At 33.7% G+C, this 22,116-nt stretch overlaps 1 protein-coding gene across 4 annotated transcripts in view; it reads right to left on the bottom strand.

The window, feature by feature from the left end:
* The window catches only part of USP47 (ubiquitin specific peptidase 47), a 115,228-nt gene that overhangs the window by 53,356 nt on the left and 39,756 nt on the right, over positions 1-22,116 (bottom strand). For all 4 annotated transcript variants that reach the window (XM_037026374.2, XM_037026375.2, XM_037026377.2 and 1 more), the window contains 6 exons: positions 20,664-20,777; positions 19,020-19,158; positions 14,153-14,249; positions 9,874-10,019; positions 9,241-9,320; positions 6,963-7,112 (listed from right to left, as the gene is read on the bottom strand). In XM_037026374.2, coding sequence (XP_036882269.2) covers positions 6,963-7,112; positions 9,241-9,320; positions 9,874-10,019; positions 14,153-14,249; positions 19,020-19,158; positions 20,664-20,777 — 726 coding nt within the window. The remainder of the gene's footprint in view (positions 1-6,962; positions 7,113-9,240; positions 9,321-9,873; positions 10,020-14,152; positions 14,250-19,019; positions 19,159-20,663; positions 20,778-22,116) is intronic.

The raw sequence follows: 22,116 nt of genomic DNA, 5'->3' as shown, positions 1-22,116 counted from the left end.
TCCAGAGTATGTTGTATCCTGGTATATAGTCCACAGGGATTTGAAAAGGATATGTATTCTGCTCCTGTTGAGTGGAGCATTTTATGTCTATTAGATCCTATTGGTTGATGGTGTTGAGTTCTACATCGTTAATTTGCTGCCTAGAGGTTCTTCTACCTACTAACTATTGAGAGGGATTTTGAAGTCCCCCAACTATAACTGTAGATTTGACAATTTCTCCTTTCATTTTGGACAATTTGCTTCATGTTTTGTAGCTCTGTTCTTTGGTACATACACACTTAGGATTGCTGTCTTGATGAATTGGCCCTTTTATTATTATAAAATGACTCTGTCTCTAGTAATTTTCTTTGCTCTGAAGTCTACTTTATTTGATATTAGTATAGCCATTCCTCATTTCGCTTAATATTTACATTGATATATCATTTTCTATCCTTTTACTTTCAGCCTGTGTATACTAATATATTTGAAGGGATTATTTGTAGACAGCATGCTATCTGCTATTGGGTCATGTTTTTTAAATCTGTATGTTGATCTCTGCCTATTAGTTGGTAGACTTAGACCATTTATATGTAACTAAGTGCTATTTTAGTTTTTTTTCTTCTCTTACTTACCTAAACATTTTTTTAAATTCTATTTTGATTTATCTGTAGTGTTTTGGAGTATCATCTTTTTCAGTGATTTCTCTAAGTATATTAAATAGACATACTTATTCTATTGGTGCCATCTTTTCACCAGTTCAAGTGCATATAGAAACTATACCTCCCTTTATGGTTTTTTATCCTCTCCCATTTGTAATAAAAATTGTCTTAAATATGTCCTCCACATACATTCAGAACCAAATCAGACTGTATTGTAAGTCTGGTTGAGCTCATCAAACATAACTTAGAAAACTCGGGAGAAGGAAAGCCTATTGTATTTACCCAAATTTTTAGCTTACATGTTCTTCCTTTATTTCTAATATTCCAAGAGGTCTTCCTTTTATCATTTCCTTTTTCAGTTTAGAGCATTTTATTAGGTATTTTTTAAAGATAGGTTTTCTGGTGAGAAATTCTCTTTAGTGTTTCCTCATTCAAGAATGTCTTGATTTCCCCTTCATTCCTAAAGACTATTTTCATTGGGTGTTGAGACTTTAGTTGACATTTCTTTCCTTTCAACACTTGAAAAGTATGCAGCTTCCTTCTGGCTTCCACAGTTTTTTATAATAAATCTGCTTATGAGATATCAGAGTGGTTTTAGCCTGTAAGAAAAGGTGCCTCTCCTTACTCATGTTTTCAAGGTATTTTCTTTGCCTTTAGTTTTTCAGAAATTTGACTATAATTGGACTTGATGTATAATGATTTAGGCTTACCCTGTTTGGGATTTGCTCAGCTTCTTGGATCTATAAAGTTTATATCTTGGCCAAATTTGAGAATTTTCAGCCATTAAAAAAAAATTTCTTCATTTATTTCTTTAAGTATTCTTCCAGCCCTGCCTTCTTTTTCCTTTCCTTCCAGGAAGCCAATGACACAAAAGTTAGATCTTTTATTATAGTCCTATAGGTCCTGTGGACCTTTTTTATTTTCCACTGCTATTTTTCTCTCTGCTGTTTAGACTGGGCAATTTCTGTTGTTCTTTCTTCAAGTTCACTGATTCTTTCCACTATCTCTTCCATTCTGCAGTTGAAACTATCCATCAAGTTTTTAATTTTGATTATTGTATTTTTCAGTTCTAAATTCCCATTTATTTCATTATTATCTGTTATTTCTTCCCTGAAACTTTCTATTTTCTATTTATTTCCAGTGGGTTTGAGATCTCTCACTGAAATATTTCTATGATGGCTACTTTAAAATATTTGTCAGATAATTTGAACATCTGTCATTTCCGTGTTGGCATCTATTGATTGTCTCTCCTTTAATTCAAAATGATATTTTCCCGATTCTTAGGATGTAGAGTGATTTTTTTATTGAAACCTGGACATTTGGGTATTATGTTATGAGATTCTGGACCTTATTTAAATCTTCTATTTTGGTTGGCTTCTCTGCAACTGCTCCAGCTGGAGAAAAGGCCCCTGCCTCCTTACTGTCAGGTGGGAGTTGAAGACTAGGTTTCCCACTTGGCCGCTGTTGACACCGAGGTGAGGAGGAGTTCCTTATTACTTCTGGGCAAGGGCATTTATCCTGGCTGTTCAGTAGGCCTCTGCTGTATCACCTAGGCAGTGAGGGGCAGGTATATCTCATTACTATTCCCCTGTGGCCTCCACTGACACCACAGATGGGAGGGGGCTAGCCTCCTTACCACTCAGAGATGAGAAATGTCCTGACTCTCGATTAGGCCTCTTCTGACACCACTCCAGTGGAGAAGGAAAGGAGTATCTCCTTACTGTTAGGTGGGAGTAAAAGGCCAGCTTCACCCCAGGGTGTCTAATGAGAGCAAACTAGGGGAATAAGAGGAGGGTAGTGGAGATGTTTGTTACTGCCCAGCAGGTATGAAACTCCTGGCATCCTACTCAGTCTTCTCTGAAACCACGCAGGGGCTTTGGAGAGGCTTGTTAGAGCTGCATGAGGGTGGAAGTCTAGGCTCCCTATGCAGCCTTGGAAGGCATGAGTTGGGCCACAGTATTTCTGTAATGTTTAGCTAGAGCAGAGCAGTTTTGTAAAAGTTTTCTGCCTTACTAGGCTGTCCCCTTTTGGGGCTTGTGGCTAGAGAAAACAGGCTTTTTAGTCTGTGCCTGTTGCTGTCTCAGGCTTCTTCAGCTCCAAGTTTGGGATATTAGGCAAAAAGAAAACCCAGGGAACTCACCCTATGTCATTCCTTGAGTCCTGAGGTCCCTAGTCTTTATGCCTTTTCTCCACCTTTCAGAGTCTTCTTGTGTTTATTTTATACATAATGTTCAAGATTTTCAGTTGTTTTAGCAGGAGGACTAGGGCAATGTACATTTACTCCATCTTCCTGAGAGCAGAAGTCCCCACTTTTTAAACTGGTTCCCACTATGTCCAACCATACAAATTCCTGAAAAAATGAGGGTAGAGTCTGTGGAAGAGATTTTTCTTTATGTAATGCTTACAAATTTGGACCACTCCACCATACAAATGAGTTATGTGGCCAAGCCAGCCAGATAAAAATGTTCAAATTATCCGTTAAATCAGGGCAGAACTTACGATATAACCTTGTATATACTAAACACTTGAAACACTTATGAATTTAACAATTTTCCATTCAAAACTTTAAAATAATCATTAAACTTTGTTTGCTTAGGGAACAAAACTTTTACATAACCTAATCTTTACAAAACACTATATGGAATTATATAACTAAACCTAATTTCAGACTTTTGAACACATTTTGTCATAATAAACAGATATTTAAATAACTTACCAAATAACAGAATAAAACTATCCTATCAGAAAATGGCCTAGAACAGTGCCTGCCACAGAGTAGTCAACTCAATAAAATGTTTTATGACAAAAGAGACCCATAAAAAGATAGTGTCTAAAATTTTACTGTTAAATCGAAAAGCTCTTCCTTGATTAGCATCAAATAAGGCCATGCCATTTTTTGCTTAATTTATCAAATATGACTTCATAATTAGCCAATAAAAATTCTATTTCCCATGTATCATTAGAATGTATTTAGTACTATCTCTTTGTAATAATACATCCTCGAATATGCTTGGCAATAGCAGAGTCAAGATTTCTTTGATTATGAAATTCAGTGAGATTGTTTTTTATATGGACAGCTCTAATCAGTGAAAATAAAAGGTTCTAATTAATCAATTATTAAGAATGAGATTTTTAAAAGACTAATACAAGCAATTTTCACCTGTTACTAATTTTTCAGAATTAATAACAAAGCATGTAAAATAATGGGAAGTTATAACACATATTTTAGTACTCCACTCCCCCTCAAAATCCGAAGGACATAAATGTTAATATAACAAAGCAGAGCCATCCCTCAAGTCACCTTAATTTAATGCAGAGCTTCCCAAAATATGTTCCTCAGAATCCTAGTGTCCCTTGAAATATTAACTATGTCCCACATAGAAAGAAAATGCTAGGTTAAACACAGTGACACAAACTTCTCTACTACAGGAGTCCCCACAGCTTATTTAACATGAAATATGCATTGTAAACTGCTCAAAGAAGATTATAATTACACAGTTGCCCAAATTTATCTAATCAAAGAAGCATTCTCCAAAACTTCTATTAAATTCCATTGGAGACTAGTGTTGAACAGAACTCAGTATGAGAGAGAGAGAGAGTGGTAGAAGAGCCTTTAAATACTGATTCCCATTCCCTACTTGGCCAGCTAAGATGAAGACCAGAAATTTAATAAATATCAGTTGTAATAACTGAAATGTAATTCAATAAAGAAAATATTATGATGAAAAGCTTTTTAAAAATTGTGATCCACAGCACTCATTAAAAAAAGTATGCTATTAATCATGCTAAAAATAATTAAAAATTGATTATAGATGTTAAATGAAAAGTTAGCTAAGTGCTAATTCCATTCATATTTTAATCTTAAATATTATTATCTCCAGAGATGAAAAACTCTAGAAACTGGATGTTTCAGATGAAGGTATTAAAAAAAACATGAATTTTTAACATAACTTCACACTTAATTGTTTGAAATTAAACATCAGGTGTTGACTTGACTATATACACATATCTGTAATATTGTGGCTCACTGAACTGTACAATAAACAGAATGTATAACCATCAATGTTGTGTATGTACGTACATGTGTGTATGTGTGTATTTTCATGTATTCATGTGTGTGTATACCCAGTTAAAACAAAAATACCAGAGTCCACTAATAAAAGCAGGAATATAAATTTTAAATGAGTTCAATTCAAATTAAAGCCAAATATTATGTATAATCTGAATAAGATATTTTATAATGCTTGTTTTAACTAGAACTTGACAATCCACATTTGTAATAAATCCTTTTCAAAACATGTACAATTAACAAAATACACAATGGCAACAGTGATATAAAACTAACTTTAGATGCTGTGTGATGTTTTCTGTGGATTAAGACGTGTAAGTTATAGATTTTGAACTGAGAAAAAATGATGGAAAATCACTTACCTCTAACTAAAGTTCTCTGAAGGCAGTATCTTCCTTAGAACTCCTATCTTGGGTAGTTCACCTGCTATAATTCCCCTCAAAAGATTCCAGCAAAGTCTAGGAAGTTTTAAGTTCCCTTCTGCAAGCGCTATCAGTGCATGTGTGTTATAAACTTGCTAACATACTGCTTCATAGCTGTAACTTCCAATTCCCACTGAATCACACCACTCTACCACCACCACCTGTATATCAATGGAGGATACTACCTTTGGAGATTCCATTTTATAAATGTGTTTTTTTCACTTCTCCAAAAAACTTCCAAACTGCCCCAGTGCTGTGCCTACCGTGGATTTATGAGAGTGGTGGCAATTCAGCAGGTAAAAAAATAATGACAAAGATTTAGCTAAGCAATTATACTTGCTGAATATTCAAATGTAAGATTCTAACATAACACAAATAAACTAGCTTTCTCAATATTCAATTAATATATAAGAAACTAAACTGAATGTATATGTGAAAAAACTTTCATAAACAAAGTAGAAAAAGTAGTCTTTACCACTTGCGACTACCAAATATTCTGCTAAAGAAGTGCCAATATTTAAAAATGAGTTAGGAAATAAGTCAATGAAAGACAAATGTTAATAATTTTTCAATAATTTTTCAGTATGTCCTTTCCACTTTAAACTGACAAAATAAAGGTAAAAACAAAAAATGAAAAACAAAATTAGCCAACTGCATATAGCTAGAATGACAGTTTACAAAGGGCATATTAAACATGCAAAAAATTTTTTCAAATCTATTCAGGGAACTGACTAAAAAATAGTAGGGAAAGGAGACTTGGATCTTCCACTATCCAGATAAGGTCTTCTACTTTGGAATCCCTCTGACTGATTCCATAACTTCATGTTGATTATTTCCTGATAGCCATATAAAAACAGGAGAGAAAAGCAAAGGGAATCAATTGTTCTAGAGGCCAGAGGTCTAAACTATACTTAAAGGACTACTTTTAGATGATAACGTATGGACTTTATCCTTTAAAATCAGCTTTAAAAACACTGATTTTAGCTACAAGCCACCATTAGCTTGGTAACTGCATAGATAAAACCCAACACAACATCAAGATGGAAAATTACGTCTTTGGATGTTTTAGTTAAACTCTCAGTTTCCCCTGGCTCATTATAGATTCACAATAAATGTTTCTGGACATTTTAAACTTTAAATATCAACTTAACTCCTTCCATGGCCCTCCTTTTGTATAAGTAAACACAATGAAATACCATAGTAAAATTATAAAAAAGCTTAAACGGGTAACAAGAGGAAGAATAAGAAAATCTTAATCTCCCAATTAGACACCCTGTATATAAATAATCAAACTGATTTTATATATGTGTGTGTGTCTATCTGTCTGTCTGTCATAGTCTCCAAAATACTAAGTTTATACAATGCATAGTTTTTAAACTAAATTTAGAATAGGAGTGCTCCTTTAAAAAATATGACCTCTGTTTATCATAAAAAATCAGAGGTAACTTTTCCAGTTTTAAAAGTATATAGAACAATGCCTCCAAAACAAATAGTATTTTCCAATGTAAAAAAATGGTTATGAAAATAGCATTTACAAAATACTGTTTAGAGGTAGAAAAAGAATAAGATGAAATAATCTAGTCATCTACCAGAAAGAATAAAATACTGAACCATGAAGCAGTATATTTGCATTCATTTTCCCTCTCATACATGCACTATTAGGACTCACTAAAGGGTCAAAAATCTTCTAGATCTTGCTAGTTTAAATGCAGGAATTACTAACAACCCAAGAAGGTGTATCTAGGATGATACTTACCTTACAATAGATTATACCACTGTGCTATTATGTATTCTGTGTATGGATACACAAGCAGGCAGCTGAAAGGTACACACCACACTAGCAAATGCTTGGCTGGACCCATAAGGTCGGATGACCAATGGAATATCAAGATATGTGTCGATTCTCCAGCCCTCATAGCCACATTCCAGACATCTCACGTAGTCCTTCAGCTTGCCTTGATATAGTTCATTTATAAGATCAGCCTAAAAGTAAGAACATTTAATTTTAAAAAGTGTTCCTTAAAAATCATTTTTAAAATATATGAAAACACAGTAATTCAAGCTTTTAAAAATGAGTTTCAAAAGGATATTCATTCTTACTGTTGAAGTTGCAGAAAGCTTTATCTACAACTCTATTTTAAAAAAAGCTCTACAAAAAATATATACATAAAAAAATAAAAAAAGCTCTACAAAAATCAACTGAAGATCAATAAAATTAGGTTAACAATTTTAGCAATCAATGTACAAAACATTAACTGTTTCAATTTTCTTATCACTAAAAACCATGCTGATATGTTTTATTGAAATCAGTTACCAACTTATTATACTATTAAGCCTCAAATTATCCTTTTATTAGGATGAAAATACATCCTAATTTATCAAGTTAGGCATTTTGATAATTACACAGCTAAATAACTACCTGTTTTTATAGCTTTACATATGTATAGTATCCCTCTCCCAATAATATATTCTGATTTTGAAAATTCTATCTACTAATTCAAGATGCAAATAAAACTTTTTAACTTTCAGTAATATACATAAAACAAGTTTAAGGGTAAATATTACACTGTGATTTTTTTTAATGTGTAGAAATTAGAAAAAAAAAACTTGAATATCATTTTCCTCAAAATATTCTCACCTAAAAGAAAGGACCTCTCACCTAGTCCCAAACCTAGTTAACTGGGGCTTTTCCAGCCCAAAGAAGACATGTAACCCCCTAAGGACCCTCATGTGAATGTGAATGTCTTGCTTCAAGATTCTTAGACCAAAATTTGGGAACTCAGTAGGAATGCTCCAGCTGATTTAAATGGAAGTGTTGACCCTCTGAGATGTAAGCAGGCAAAGGGGAACTTCAGACGTATCAAGAAGAAACAGTCCCTAATACCATAAACATAAAGTACAAAATACAATTCCACAGGACTATTTACATAAACTAGACGACTAAATGAAGTAAACAATTTTTTCACTATTTCTTAAGAACAGGCAAGAAGGAAAGTGTACTATGGTTCCTCTTTCATAAATTTACATTTATATCTCGCCAAACGTCTAGGACTTAAAAGCCTTCAAACTAGGGTCCACCATCACTGTCTACACTGCTATTTATTAATGAAGCCTTCTTTATTTACCTGCTCTAGTTATATTTGACTATGTTTTCTGCATCTGGGAAGTCATTTCTAAGTGGTTCAAACCAGTGTTTTTCAAACAGTTTTTTGACAGCAACGCACACTAAGAAAATAATTTACATTGCAAACAAGTACCTATACCTGTAACAAAATTTGCATAAAGCAATACCCTTATTTCTGTGATGCTTTCTTACATTTTTCAGTTCTATTCCATTTTTTTCTAAGTGCTGATATAGAATCACTAAACTGACTTCATAACTCTGAATGCATCACAATCCATAGTTCAAACAACTCTGGTTAAAGCTATCATAACAATTTCAATCAGACGGCAGACCCTCCAGGCTATCTTTCAAATTCTTCCCCTTTTTTAACCCTATGATCCTCTATCACTACAGCCAGAGAAAACTCTTTCCTATACTGAGTCCTAAGGCCCATCCAATTCTTATTCCTCATCCCACAATGAACTAAACTAATGTTCTCCCCATTTCTGACATCATCCTCTTTCCAACTGGATAAGAAGAGGGTCAGATTAACAAGGACCTTAAATGTCAAAAGCATGTATTATACTTCATTAGTCAAAACAAAGGTAATGCTTGATGAACATACTTTACAATGTGCTACAGCTTGTAAGACATACAATTTACTTAGTAAATATCTGAAAGTACTGTTCAAAATTCACCTGAAAGAACCACACACACACACGTATATATAGGTATGAATTACATAGTTTTTGGCTAAAAAGGAACCACCTAGACCACAGAGCTCAACTTCCTGATTTTAAAGATGAGGAAACTGAGATGTAGAGTAGTTTAATGAGGATCTTGACTCAGGAATAGCCAAATGAAAACCTAGAACTTTCAGTTCCTCATTCAACACTTTAACAACTGGACTAACACTGAAGTTTTAAGACAGTCCAGTAAAATTTAAGTCACTTTAAGGTAATTAATAATTTATTATAAAACATTCCCCTATCAACCTGAGAGATGTACCTGTTCTGTTTGTTTCCATTTCTGTTCCAAAGCATCAAACATGACTCTGCATAGTTCTTGTACATCATGCTGCTGCCAAGCTAGTTTAAGAGAAAATTTAATAAAAAATAGCAGTAAATTTAGTGTAATGAATCATTGTTAAAACGAAAAGTTTAAAAACAAAATGTCAGAAACATGAAAAAATCTGCACAAAAGAATGCACAAAATAAATTTAAAAAGAACATAAATACACATTATAGTCATGAAAAGGAATCCTAAGAAAAAAATAAACTAGCATTTTATAAATAACACATGCTTTATAGTGTTATGATAACTGCAACTTTATCTTTTCACTGTAGAGTTAAGAAATATGTTAAGAAAAAAACAAACTTACAAAACTCTAAGTATATAAAGTATAACCAACTTTTTTACAAGAAAAATTTAACTTATCAATTTATCCCTCAGAGCTTAAATTTTAAGTTATTTTTAAGTTCCAGCAAAAAGCAATGAAAAGGTTTGACTGAAGGTAAAGTTGACTAAGTTGTTAATATCTGTTATTGTTTACAATATTGTCCCCAAGAATTCCTTTGAACACCAGAAATATTTATTATTAGTAGATAGTTTAAATATTTATCATTACAAGTGAATTAGTACCCTCACTACTATCCCATCCAAAGCTCCGTGTAACATCTGTGGTTTCAATTGCTCTTTTTTTGCTGGTTTGTAACAAAACAAAAAGCCTTTGAAGTTGGTATGGGATACTTGTCACTGGATCTTCTTCAGATTCTTCAAATTCCCACCTATTGGAATGAAATGTTTGAAATTATTTACAAAATATTTGTATTCTTTAAAGCATAATTAATATTAACATCATAAAAATGTTAAGATCTTAACTCTGGGGGCTATACAGAATTTGAATACTAATTGTAGCTCTTAATATCTAATGAAATAGTCTCTCCAATTCATAAATTCAGAAGAAATTTAGAGTTTAACAAGTCACAAGAAGGCAACACAAATAAAAGGCAAAGCTCATTTAAAAATAATCACTGAACTTGAACCTGATCAAGACTCTTGTTCTTATTCCTAATTTCCCCCAAATATGGGAAACAGAATAGTATTAAATGACACTGGCTTTCAACCACCAAAACCCAAACTGTGGAAAACAATAGGAAGGACATCTGTTTTTAATATATATATATTTTTTCAAGGAACAAATTACAAGGAGGAAAAGGATAGAAGAGAATCAAAAATACATGAAATAGATGGAGTCTTGCTAATCAATTTCAATTCTTGGGTGTTGTTTGGATTCTGATTTGAACAGATTGTTTTAAAAAAAATTACGAGGCCATCAGGGAAAAATCAGCACTGACCTGAGATAAAATTTACAGACAATATGATGGGAATATGCTTCCAAGTAATCAGAGTCGGGGGTTTTTAAGTAAAAAAGACTGATCATTAGTTGATAATGTTCAAAGCTGGGTGATGGATACAGAGGTATTCATTACACTACTTCACTATTTTTTAAGATATCTGAAATTTTCCATAATGAAGTCTTAAAGTAATAGAATAACCCAGATAAGATTTTTACCCTCACAAACTGGATAAACACCAGTCTAGCCCTAGCTACAGGGACTGTCTCAGTATCAACCAAATTTGTAACTAAAGAACTTAAGATCACATGGGAAAAATAAGACTAAGGGAGTAAAGTTGGTAATGAATCCACAAAAGTCCTTAAAATAATTTTATATTCAATAAAATGCCAAAGACAAAATATTAAAGTAGGATAATTTTAATGATTTTCTATATCTTGAACTGGCAATAAGATTATTATTACTTTCTACTTCCTTAGTAGATTTTTAGTACCAAAAGGAGGCTGGGACATTAATATTCCTCTGCTGCAGTTTACAAATGAACTAAAAGGCTTGTTTTCTTGTGGCAGAGCCCTCTGCTAAAGCGTTCAGTGCTTTGCGTAGGGCTTAGATGTGGCAGCTCTGTGATCCTGACCCTCTTTTTATGCACTGGAGCTCTCTTCTGCTTCGCACATGTCAGTAGAGTATCTTTCACTTTTTTCTTCTCAAAGCTTCCTTGCAAACACCTCCATTAATTATCTGACATCTGTTATAATCCTGGCCCTCTTTTATTCTTATGCTCCTCAACAGAAGGGACTTACACTTAACTTTCCTGAAAAGGAAATTCACTATTGGGGAGAAATGACTGTAATATAAAAACTGAATTCTCACCTGTCCTTTACTCTTGGTACAAATACTTTTGAGTTATAAATCTTGCTATTACTTGCTGTTACTGCAGTCACCTAAAAGTAAGAAACTTTGGTGCCATATTTGATTCTCCCCTTTCCTTTACTTCTAAATAAAATTTGTCACTAAGTCATATCAGTTTTCAATATGAAATATCAGAATCACTGCCACCATCTTCATTCTGACCCTCGTTTATCCATGCCTGGTTTACAACAGATTCCTTCAGGGCTCCTTATCTTTCAAATCAATCCTGCACACTGCACTATATAAAACACTATATTTTACACATTACTTGCCTCTAAATCTAAAGTGGTAGATTCTCTGTTGGCTATTACACAATGAGTGAAGAAAATAAACGAACAGAACTCTAGCCTTTCATGATGGTGCTACCCTGTCTGTAGTCTAGCAAGGTCTATCATGATGGTGCTACCCTGTCTGTAGTCTAGCAAGGTCTACCCTTTTTAAGGAACCATTCCTTTCTTAGTTCTGCTTATGGAACAGCATCTGGCTTTCAGGCTTTGTTTCTCCACCTGCAGTAAACAGCACTCTATTCTCACAATAGGGCATTTGGGGCCTTCCTCTTTAACAGTATGTCTCACTCCCCCTCCTCACTCATTGGGTTCCAGTCACAATGGATTTCTTTTGTCCTTTTAAGGCCTTCGAAATTTTTTCTGCCTTGAATATTCTTCCTCCAGAGCTTCACAGACCTGGCTCCTGTGAAGCCTATTCAGAAGATAATTCCTCAGAGATACCCACCCACACTACCACCCCACCTCCTGAAAGGTACTCTTTCCACATTGCCCTGCTTTATTTTCTTCATGGCATTCGACAGTGTATGAGATGAGCTTATTTATAGAGGCTGACCTATCAAAGGTCTAAGAGAGGGCCTCTGTCTTATTCACTGTAAATCCTATAATCCCTGTGCCTAAAAGAGTGCTTAGCACACAGTAAGTATCCAGCATGTGTTTGCTGAATGCATAGTCCTGTATATGCTCTTATTCTTCTCCATAGTGCTATAAATTTACAGACTACTTTCAGGATATTAGAATTCACGGTTAATAAAGCTCCCAGGATTCCCATTCCTATGCCCTACTTGCCAAAGCAGGACATTATCATGACTATTCAGTTTGTTCCAGTTTTACTGTTAGGCTCTAGAATCCATCCACCTGTTAACATCATCTTTCAGGACTCTGACAAAAACTCCAGTTACGCTGATATTCTGGAGGCCCCTGTGACATACTCACTGACATCAGCTATAATACGGGCAGAATAGAGTAATGGATTCTGGCATCACTGGGTGTGTTATTTCTAACATTGTGGCCTCTGGCAAAGTATTTAACCTGTCTGTGCATTTAGTTACCTCCTTTACAAAATGTGGATAATAAGAGCACCTAAGTCATAGAGTTGCCATACAATTTAAATGAGTCTACAAGGTAAAGTACTCCAAACAGCATCTGATACACACTAGTAATAACTAACATTTAGGTAGCAGTTCCTATTACTTACTTTTGCTCTTGGAAGACCTCCTGTCTGCACCTGTATGCAACGCACTTTCTTTCTTCTCAATCTGGCCAAACCACACCTAGTTCATATTTACCTCAAGTTCTATTTTCTATGCTAAGCCCCCTCTCCAAGTTTCATTAATCTCCTTTCTCTAAATTCTCATGGAATTTAGCTGTCCTTAAATGTTATTTAAACTATTTCATACACATACATATTGCTACTGTGGAGCTACTTGTATATTACTCAAGAACAAAGACCTTATTTTTAACTCCATCTCAATTACTAAGCACCTATAAATACTACTAGGTAAACAAATACTTGCTAAATAAAAAAACATGTCAATCTTTACAAGCAAATTCAGATGATGAGCTTACACATGAATATAATATGTAATTTAATGTTTGAGCAATACAACTAGTATTAAAGTCTCAAAAATACTTAAAAAACATATTTATAGTAATTTCAAGATGTTATTCAAGATTTTTTTCCACAAAAAAGGGGGAAAAATCAGTTAGTTTGTACTTTAAAATGTCTTAAAAAATAAAAGTTATATATATACCTTAAAGAAAATATACAAAGCAAGGGTATATTAAGTGTATTGTAACAGAATACTCCTAAAAGTAAAAGTCTGACTTTCAGACTTGATTTAAATATGAACTTCCTTCACACAGCATTTTAAAGGACCTGATGTACATACAGTTTTCTAGAAACACATACACAAGGGCACACATACACATACACAGGACAGTTGTATTATCTTAATTAGAAACAAAGTTTATAACTTTAAAAAGACAACTTTGTTTCTTAAATAGAGAAGGGGAAAAATACGGTTTCCATATTCGGAGTATCTCAAAAAGCAGATGACATATTTCTTCATAAGGGTGTTAAAACTGTGAGGGAAGCTTAAATACAACAATTTATTCCAAGTGTAAATCTTATTAATTTTATCCTTTGTTGTCTATGTACTTCTGATTCTCTCTCCCCACTAATTTTTTTATATGCCAATCTCTCATTAAGATCCTTTTTGTAAATACTATGTAAGAAGTTGTGTCTTATGAAGGGAGAAGTGCCCCAAATCTTACAAGTTAAGTGCAAGAAGGTATATTATATTTTGTTAAAAACCGTGTTATCATTCTTAGGTCATTTTTATTTACATAACTTTTTTGAATACTCACTTATATAATGCATTCCTAAATTCGGGAGTCATAAAAAGTGTTTGCAAAAGGCTATTCAAGTAGCAAGTCATTGCTTGGTTTACTAATCCCACATATCCTTTAAAAAGAAAAAACAAAAATACATAGATCAGTATTTTTACATTAAAAAAAATGTAAGAATTTAATGCCAATAAAAATTGACAGGTTAAAGTTACTCAGTTGGAAATTATTTCAATTTTTTTAATAATGCCTAAGAAAGATCCTTTTTCTAATATGTGTACTATGTAAACCTTGTTTCTCAGAAAAAGGACATGTTGTTTATATGTCCAGAGATACACATGGATATATCACATTTAATAAAATTTGAAGAGGGATCTACGTATGTTTAACTGGCATAAAAATAATCTTTGCTCCCCAAATCTAAAAGTTGTGGATTAAAATGGAGAAGTACAAACATATTCACTTTAAATAACATACACATCCAACATTGGAAGACTGAACTGAACCAGTTACCCCTATCATCAGGCCCTAGAACCAATTTCCATGAAGAATTAATAACATGAGATAAATTCATTACAAAAAAACTCAAGAGTGACTTCTATTTTAACAAGCCTATAAAGTATGAGCTTTTACAAATCAGTCCACTATACAGAGTGATTATAAAGAAGTCAGATAGGGAAAGAACAGAGGAAGTGAGGGGGAGAGGGAAAGGAGACATTTATATGAATTAAAAATTCAAGTGAAAGATTAAAAGCACTTAGCTTTATATATCTAATTGGATATGGCTACCACTGTTGAGAACATTTTTGGAACTTCTCTTTTGAAGCAGACTTCAGGCCCAATTTATGAGATACATGTACACACACATCATTTTATTTGAGCAAAATGTGAATATTTTTGCTTAGTAATCAGACTTACTTATTCCCACTCAATATTGAATGATTTGGTTGTTTCAAAATGTAAGGAAAATGTCCAGGATCCTCACCTGACCCTAATCTATTTGCCCATTACACATGTGCACTGCTCACAGGTGCATGCTTGCACACCTGCTGGCAGTGAGCCATAGTTGTCAGTGTTGCTATATAAGGAGCTCCACCCGGTGCTCTCGCCGTGGGAGTTAGGCGGAGGAGAGGCCTGGAGGCAGACACAGTGATTTAGGGGGAGGAGAGGCCTGGAGGCAGACACAGTGATGACTGCAAACTTGGCAGAGGCAGATGTGATTCTATCACTAGACCTGCCATCATGAGACAAAAGCTTGTTATAAACCCTTTAATCACCAACTTTCAGTTGTTATTCAATCTCACCAAATTCAGAGTGAACTTGCCCAGGGCTGAAATCCCCCGCATACAAGACACACACAAAAAAACTTAAAATTTTTCTCAACAGATGCCAAAGGTATTCACTGAAACTTTTCAAAGTACTTTTTCAATTTCCCAACAACTATGAAAAATGTCTTCAGAGATGGTAGGCTCTGGGGATAACTAAATTGACAAAGATGATGATGAAAGGACCAAGAAATGCACATGATGAACCTTAATCAGCTCTGAAAAACAGGAATAGATTCCACACTATCCACACCTGTAGGTACCCACCTTTCATTCCAGACTAAAGTTCAAACTTTGATTTCTAATGCCTTTCATCTTTAAGAACACTGTTTATACATTGCACTCTACATTGTTATATTATTATAAACTGCTTCAATTCATAACCACCCTCCACCTGAGTTGTTCTCAGAGCACTGGGTCTTTAATCTGTATCAGTGCCTTTATCTCACTGTTTCGTAATTACCTACTTATTTATATATGTCTTCCCCATCAGACTGGTCAAATCTGATTTATCTTTCTATCCCATTACTTAGCCCTGCAGCAGGTGCACATATGGGGGCAGTGCATATGACTTATAAGTGACACAAATCTGTATGGTATCTGGTCTGATTATTAACAATGAGAAGTATTATTTCATTCTTAGTTCATATAAATAGACTCTTCCCCGCAAATGGCATTTTGGCAGGAGACCAAGACGGTTTTGCTGCTTCTCAACTGAAGCTGTCTGGGATTTGCTTTTTCTCCATCTTCTCCTCCCAATTCCTCAACAGACAGGGACAACCACTCTGCCTGTAGCCTTAAAAGCTAAATGAATACTGCTATTGTCTTTTGTGTACCTGTAAATAAATCATATATCATTTATTTGTGATCTTGTTTCCTTTCTTTGGGCTTAAAAAAAGGTGGCAGGAGAAGGAGGTTTAATAACAATTTTGCCATCACTCTATGTTGATTAGTGATAAAAATCACACAGAAATCCATATGGTCTTTTGTATTTGATTCAGTACTATATTTACACAGAATGAACAGTGTCTCACAAAAGTGTACTACTTTCCACATGTATGAAGATTTTAGTGAGACTAGTAAAAATGCTACTGAATTAACAGACTCTTCAGAAAGAAATCCTGAACAGAACCAACAGGTAATGAAGTAGAAATCAAACAGGCCAAATCCTGGAATTGGTAAAATAATTGTTAAAGAAACTGGTCAAGGACAGATATCATGGATTTAATGATGAAACATCTTAGTCACATAGTTTATAGTCACCTGTGAGGCTACATTCTACATAAGTTTTCAACCATTCTTTATCCCTCAAAATTCACACACATGACAGCCCTGTCCCCACCCACCACCGCCACCAACCATCTCCTATCAACAGTGGTTGCCTACTAGAAAGAGTTGGTTGGCAATAGAGACAAGAAGGAATGTGTAAATAGACCCCAAGCCTACTGCTTTATGAAGAAGTGTGATCCTAGAGTCTGAGCTGAAATCATGAAAGCATTTCCCAATGAAAACATTTTTACATAGTGCTAAGATTTACAATAATTTCTTAAGGAAAATAAAAATTCAGTAGTCACTAACAAAATTTTTGAACCACAACTCCTTTGATAGACTATTTTAATTCAGAAAGGCAGTATACAGAGTGATTATAAAGAAGTCAGATAGGGAAAGAACAGAGGAACCCCCAGAACAATGGAGGAATATGTATAGGCAGGGAAAAGGAGTTGAATAGAGAGGTATGCAAGGAACAATAATTAGGAATGAAGACTGTGATTACAGGGCAATGTATATCAAAGGCCTCTAAAGTTTTTTTAAATAAATGTCAAGTTAGTAATTCAATTTTGGAGAACTTACCCTAAGGAAATAACTAGAGATAAAAATAAAAATGTATGTACATGAAAGTTAATCATGATATCAGTAATAACTAAATATCTAAACCACACAGCCATTTAAAGCCCTATATTAAAAAACTAATAGCATTGAAATATAGTATTAAGCAAAAAATATTGATTAAAAATATGCTTGCAATATGATTCCTCTCATTTTCTTACAAGCACATATATGAAGGAAAGATGAGAAAAATAAGCAAAATCACTAAAAGTCATTTGTGTTAGTACTGTCAGTGATTTAGTGATTTTCACTTTCTTCATTTTAGAGTATGAAAATGAGCATGTATTACATTTTTATAATCAGAGAAGAACATTTTTTAAAAGTAAAGTTCTAGTCTAGGAATTTACAGGTATCAGAAAGCTATATAAATACATAGCATAAAGCAGGAGTTCTATACATACTCCTACACAAAGGACTTTGGTTGTCAGAATACAAAGCAAGTATTTAAGAATCTTAATTCTTATCCAGCCTACTCCAGAAGAGCTTCATCAGTACTTTCGGAAATAATGTCTTGGAACCTATATTTTTTAACAAATATACCCAAATGATTTTTAAAGAAATAAAAATGTGAGAATCACTACTATAGTGTAATAAAAAACTTTATTATCTATTATCTGAAATAGAAAATAATTTTGCATTTTTTTTTATTCCTGAGAAATTTGCTGCAAAAAATTCTACTGATATAAATGGTCCAAAGTACCAACCATGACCAGCTTTTACTGCCCTTTCCAGAACAAATACACCATTAAGGCTACACAAATGATTAGCCATGAGGCAATTATTCTATATTTTAATTTAATTACAAAATAATAGTATGTGGAAGATTACAGATCACATTAAAACAAAATTTGCAATTTAACACTATAGTTTTCTTTTTGTACTAGATTTTTACATGTAGTATTTAAACTCATCTGTTTTGAAGTTCTAAGAGTAAAGATTCGGAAGTCATACCTAGCATTAACTAGGTGTGCAATAAAAAGCTTCTCTGAACCTGTTTTATTTCTTTTAGTATGAATAATAGTATCTACTGTGAAGATTGGTTGTAAGATAAAAGGTTATGTAAAAGTACCTAGATCATATTTTTAGGCAATTAGTCAATCATATATAAATAAACCTTTGTATAAATAAAGCAATTTCACACAATATATTGAAAAATTTCAAAAATCTAGGTTTAATAATGTTCTGAAAAAAAGTTAATAGGACTTTTAAAATTATATGATTAATTTCAAACGTATAATTAACTGAAAGGTAACACAGTAGGTCTAATAAAATAAGCCTGGCCCATCTGCTTCAAAATAGAAGTATCTCCCAGAGTATTCTAATCCAAAAATAGGTAACAGAGACGCTCCTTTCCAGGGGAAGTCAACTTGAAAAATTTAAGATTAAATTCAAGCTGGAAAATTATCAAAATTAAAAGTCTTCCTTCAAAATAAAATATTCAATTTTTTTGCTGTATTTATTAAACAGTGGCCGAAACAAAACAGTAAAAGCAATAATGAATGAAGGGAAACGAAAATCATGCTATTGTTCAGACTTCTGCTTAGTGATCTTGTTCTGGGTCTCAGTTTTCTAATCCAAAAAATGAGGGGATTACGCTTGAGATTTTAAGGGTTACTCTGGGTCTACCGCTCTATGATTTATGAAAATACAACAACATTAATAATAATAAATCTTACCAGTTTCTGATTTATTCAAAATAGATGAGTAAGAGTAGCTTTGGCTGACATAATCACTGGTAGAGCCCACAGAACCTTCTCTTGGAAGTGGACCTATAAATCTGTCATGGACACTGTCATCCCCAGCACTGGAATCCTCCTGAAATGCAGCATAACCAATTATTTACTGAATGGCAAATGTTGTTAAAACAATGAAAAAAGACATACTAATTGCTGTGGTAATGAAAAAAAAAAATGCTGAGGTATTACAATTACTGTTACCACCAAGACATTCAAAGGAATGTAAACCCTAACCATATCCTGTAGAAATATTTGAAAGATGCCCAATATAAAAGACTAGGGAGGTGCTCATATCTCCTTCCAAAGTTGCTACTTTCTCAGTTTCTTTAATTCTCTTTCAAACTTTGTTTACATGAGAGAAGGAGATTTTTGGTACTAATATATTAAAAGTACTATTGTCAACTCCTTGATGAGGGAGTCTGTCATTCATTTTTACATCATCCTTGACAAGTAGTTCTAGCAGGTGTTGGATGAAATGGATAGATTCCTCCTGTTTCCAAAAGGAAACATCCTATCAATGAGGAAGATGTCAGAAAGGATAAAGGATATAAAATAAGCATAAAAAATTAAGATAGAGCTGAAGAGTAATCACTGTGGATTTTAAAACATCAATTCCCAAACTGTATATCCAGTGTTACCTAATTAATAGCTAATTTAGATTTCAATGTCACCCAACTATCAAAATCTTCCCATATCATAAAAATATAAATGATAAGATTAAGGAACGTCAGAGAACAACGTATTTTGATATTGCTTCAGTGTGGATTTCCTCTGTTTAATTATTGTCTACTGTTCAGAGAGGCATTCTAACTCACAAGAGACTTCTAAATGAAAAGTGCCACACAGAAGAACTTTTCCTCAATAAAGTTTCACTGAATAGAAGGATTCTGAAAAATACCCATAAACTCTGTGAACCTTATTTTCCTCAGTTTATAAAATAGAAAGGTAAATCAGACCAGGTTTTTTCAATCTTTTCTAAAGGAATGCCCCTCAAATTGGAAGTTACTGGAGTAGATGATCACCAAGGCCACTGGACCAAACAGGAAAGCCTACTGAAATATGAATTAGGGCAAACACTACAATAATAGAAATAAAGCATATAACTGGTAAGCTAGTCATTACAAACCAAAAAAAGGGTGGAGGGAAAAATTGGGAGTGAAAAATGGCACAGTAGAGAATTCTGGGGGGTCTGTCCCTCCCACAAAATACCGAAAAATCTGAGCATAACTACCGAAGACTTACAGCAACCAAGCGAATACTTAAACAAAGGAGAGGCCACTGAAATACAGTGGGACTGCTTTGTAGTGTTTTAACTTATCCTAGACTGACCCTCATTCCTATCATGGTAGTGGTCTTAAAGACAGCAACCCACATTCCCTGAGTGACAACAGATTATATACACAAACAGGGTTATAGTGCCCAGTATAACCCTGTTAACATACATTTATAATAAACATAAAGGAAATAATTTATTATACATAAATCACAAATCATATCTTTCCTCCTTCCTTTGGAAAACTGCTTCCTAAGCAATAGATGACAGTGCCCCAAAATTATGAATATAGGGCTTTCTAAATAATTTACCAGTAGTATCTGAGGCTGTTCACCATCTTTATCTGTCAAATGCAGAAAGTTCTTCTTTCCTGGCTCAAAATTAGCATCAAGAAGAGACTTGTCACTGGTATGATCCAATGGAACCTGCAAGAATAAAATAAAATGTCTCAAGACAAGTACTTGAGAAATACTACCTGTAATAATAAAATATAAGAAATATGTAAATAGACACATCTCTACAATTACTGGGCTCAAACACTGTTTTAAATAAAGATTCTGGTAATCTAGACTTGGAATTAACTCATATACTCATGAATTGGGATGCTAAGCCCAGTGACAGTACATATACTGACAGGTATCCCAGATGTTCACATTTCCCAACATCTAAAAAACTAAAAAAGAAAAGGTAACGGTTAAGAAGTAATGGCAAATACTGCACACACACACACACAGAAAGAATTATGAACATTTGTGTTTCTATGTTCTTCAAAATATACAATATAGTATTAATGGATCTTCATGAAAATTAACTAAAGATAATTTTACATAATGGAAACCTGTAAAAAGATCTTTTAATATATGTATAAGAATTCCTAGTTAAGCACACAATAAGCAACCCACCAAAATAATTATGTAATATAATAAAATTTGCACCTTCAGAAACACCCCTTAAGGCAAAGCTTGTTTCATAAATGATACCTATTCCAAGTCCACTACCAGTATCCAGAGGATTCCAGGGGGATGGAGATGATCACTCCTTTGAAAATTAAACATCTAAGATATTTGGTCTTTACCTAAATCTTTTCTCTGGCATGGCAATTTCAAGCGTTGTCATTCTGATACACTCTAGTTGGTGGATGAGCAGTGGAGCTCTGCATGCCCCAAGCACTACTCATCCACACTCTACTGCTGAGAAAAATGAAGGATGAGATGAACATCTTATTCCTTTGTTTTAAAACTATTTTGTTACATTAAGAAATCTTAATGTTTCAAAGACATGAAGAATGTCTCCTCAGAAGGACTTATTTTATGGAAATGCCTTTATTTTTAGGAAGTTAACATATAAAAGTATAGGCATTGAAGACAAAAAACATTAACTGTAAGAGATTCTGCCAATTGCTGTTTGTGTGACTTCGGGGAAGTTACTTCACTTCCCCATGACTCAGTATCCTCACTCATACGAGGCTATAAACAACACCTACCTCATAGAATAGTTGTAAGGATTACATGAGGTTATACTTGTATAAAGCCTAGTATCAGTAAAATACAAGGCACAGAGTAAGTGCAAAATAAATGTTAAGTAAATAAAATAATAAACTTACATTATCTCTCTTGGCTTACATCTAGAAATCAGAGAAAAACAGAACATAGAAAATCTGAAACTAGGAGAATCCACATGGAAGAAGGAAAGACATCTTTACATTCTCTGGCAGGATATAAATAATCAGATGATATAGCTAGAAAACATATATATATAGGTATT

This window comes from Manis javanica, chromosome 11 (genome assembly GCF_040802235.1).
Source record: "Manis javanica isolate MJ-LG chromosome 11, MJ_LKY, whole genome shotgun sequence".
Lineage (NCBI taxonomy): Eukaryota > Metazoa > Chordata > Mammalia > Pholidota > Manidae > Manis > Manis javanica.
This window is presented reverse-complemented; position numbering and strand designations above follow the sequence as displayed.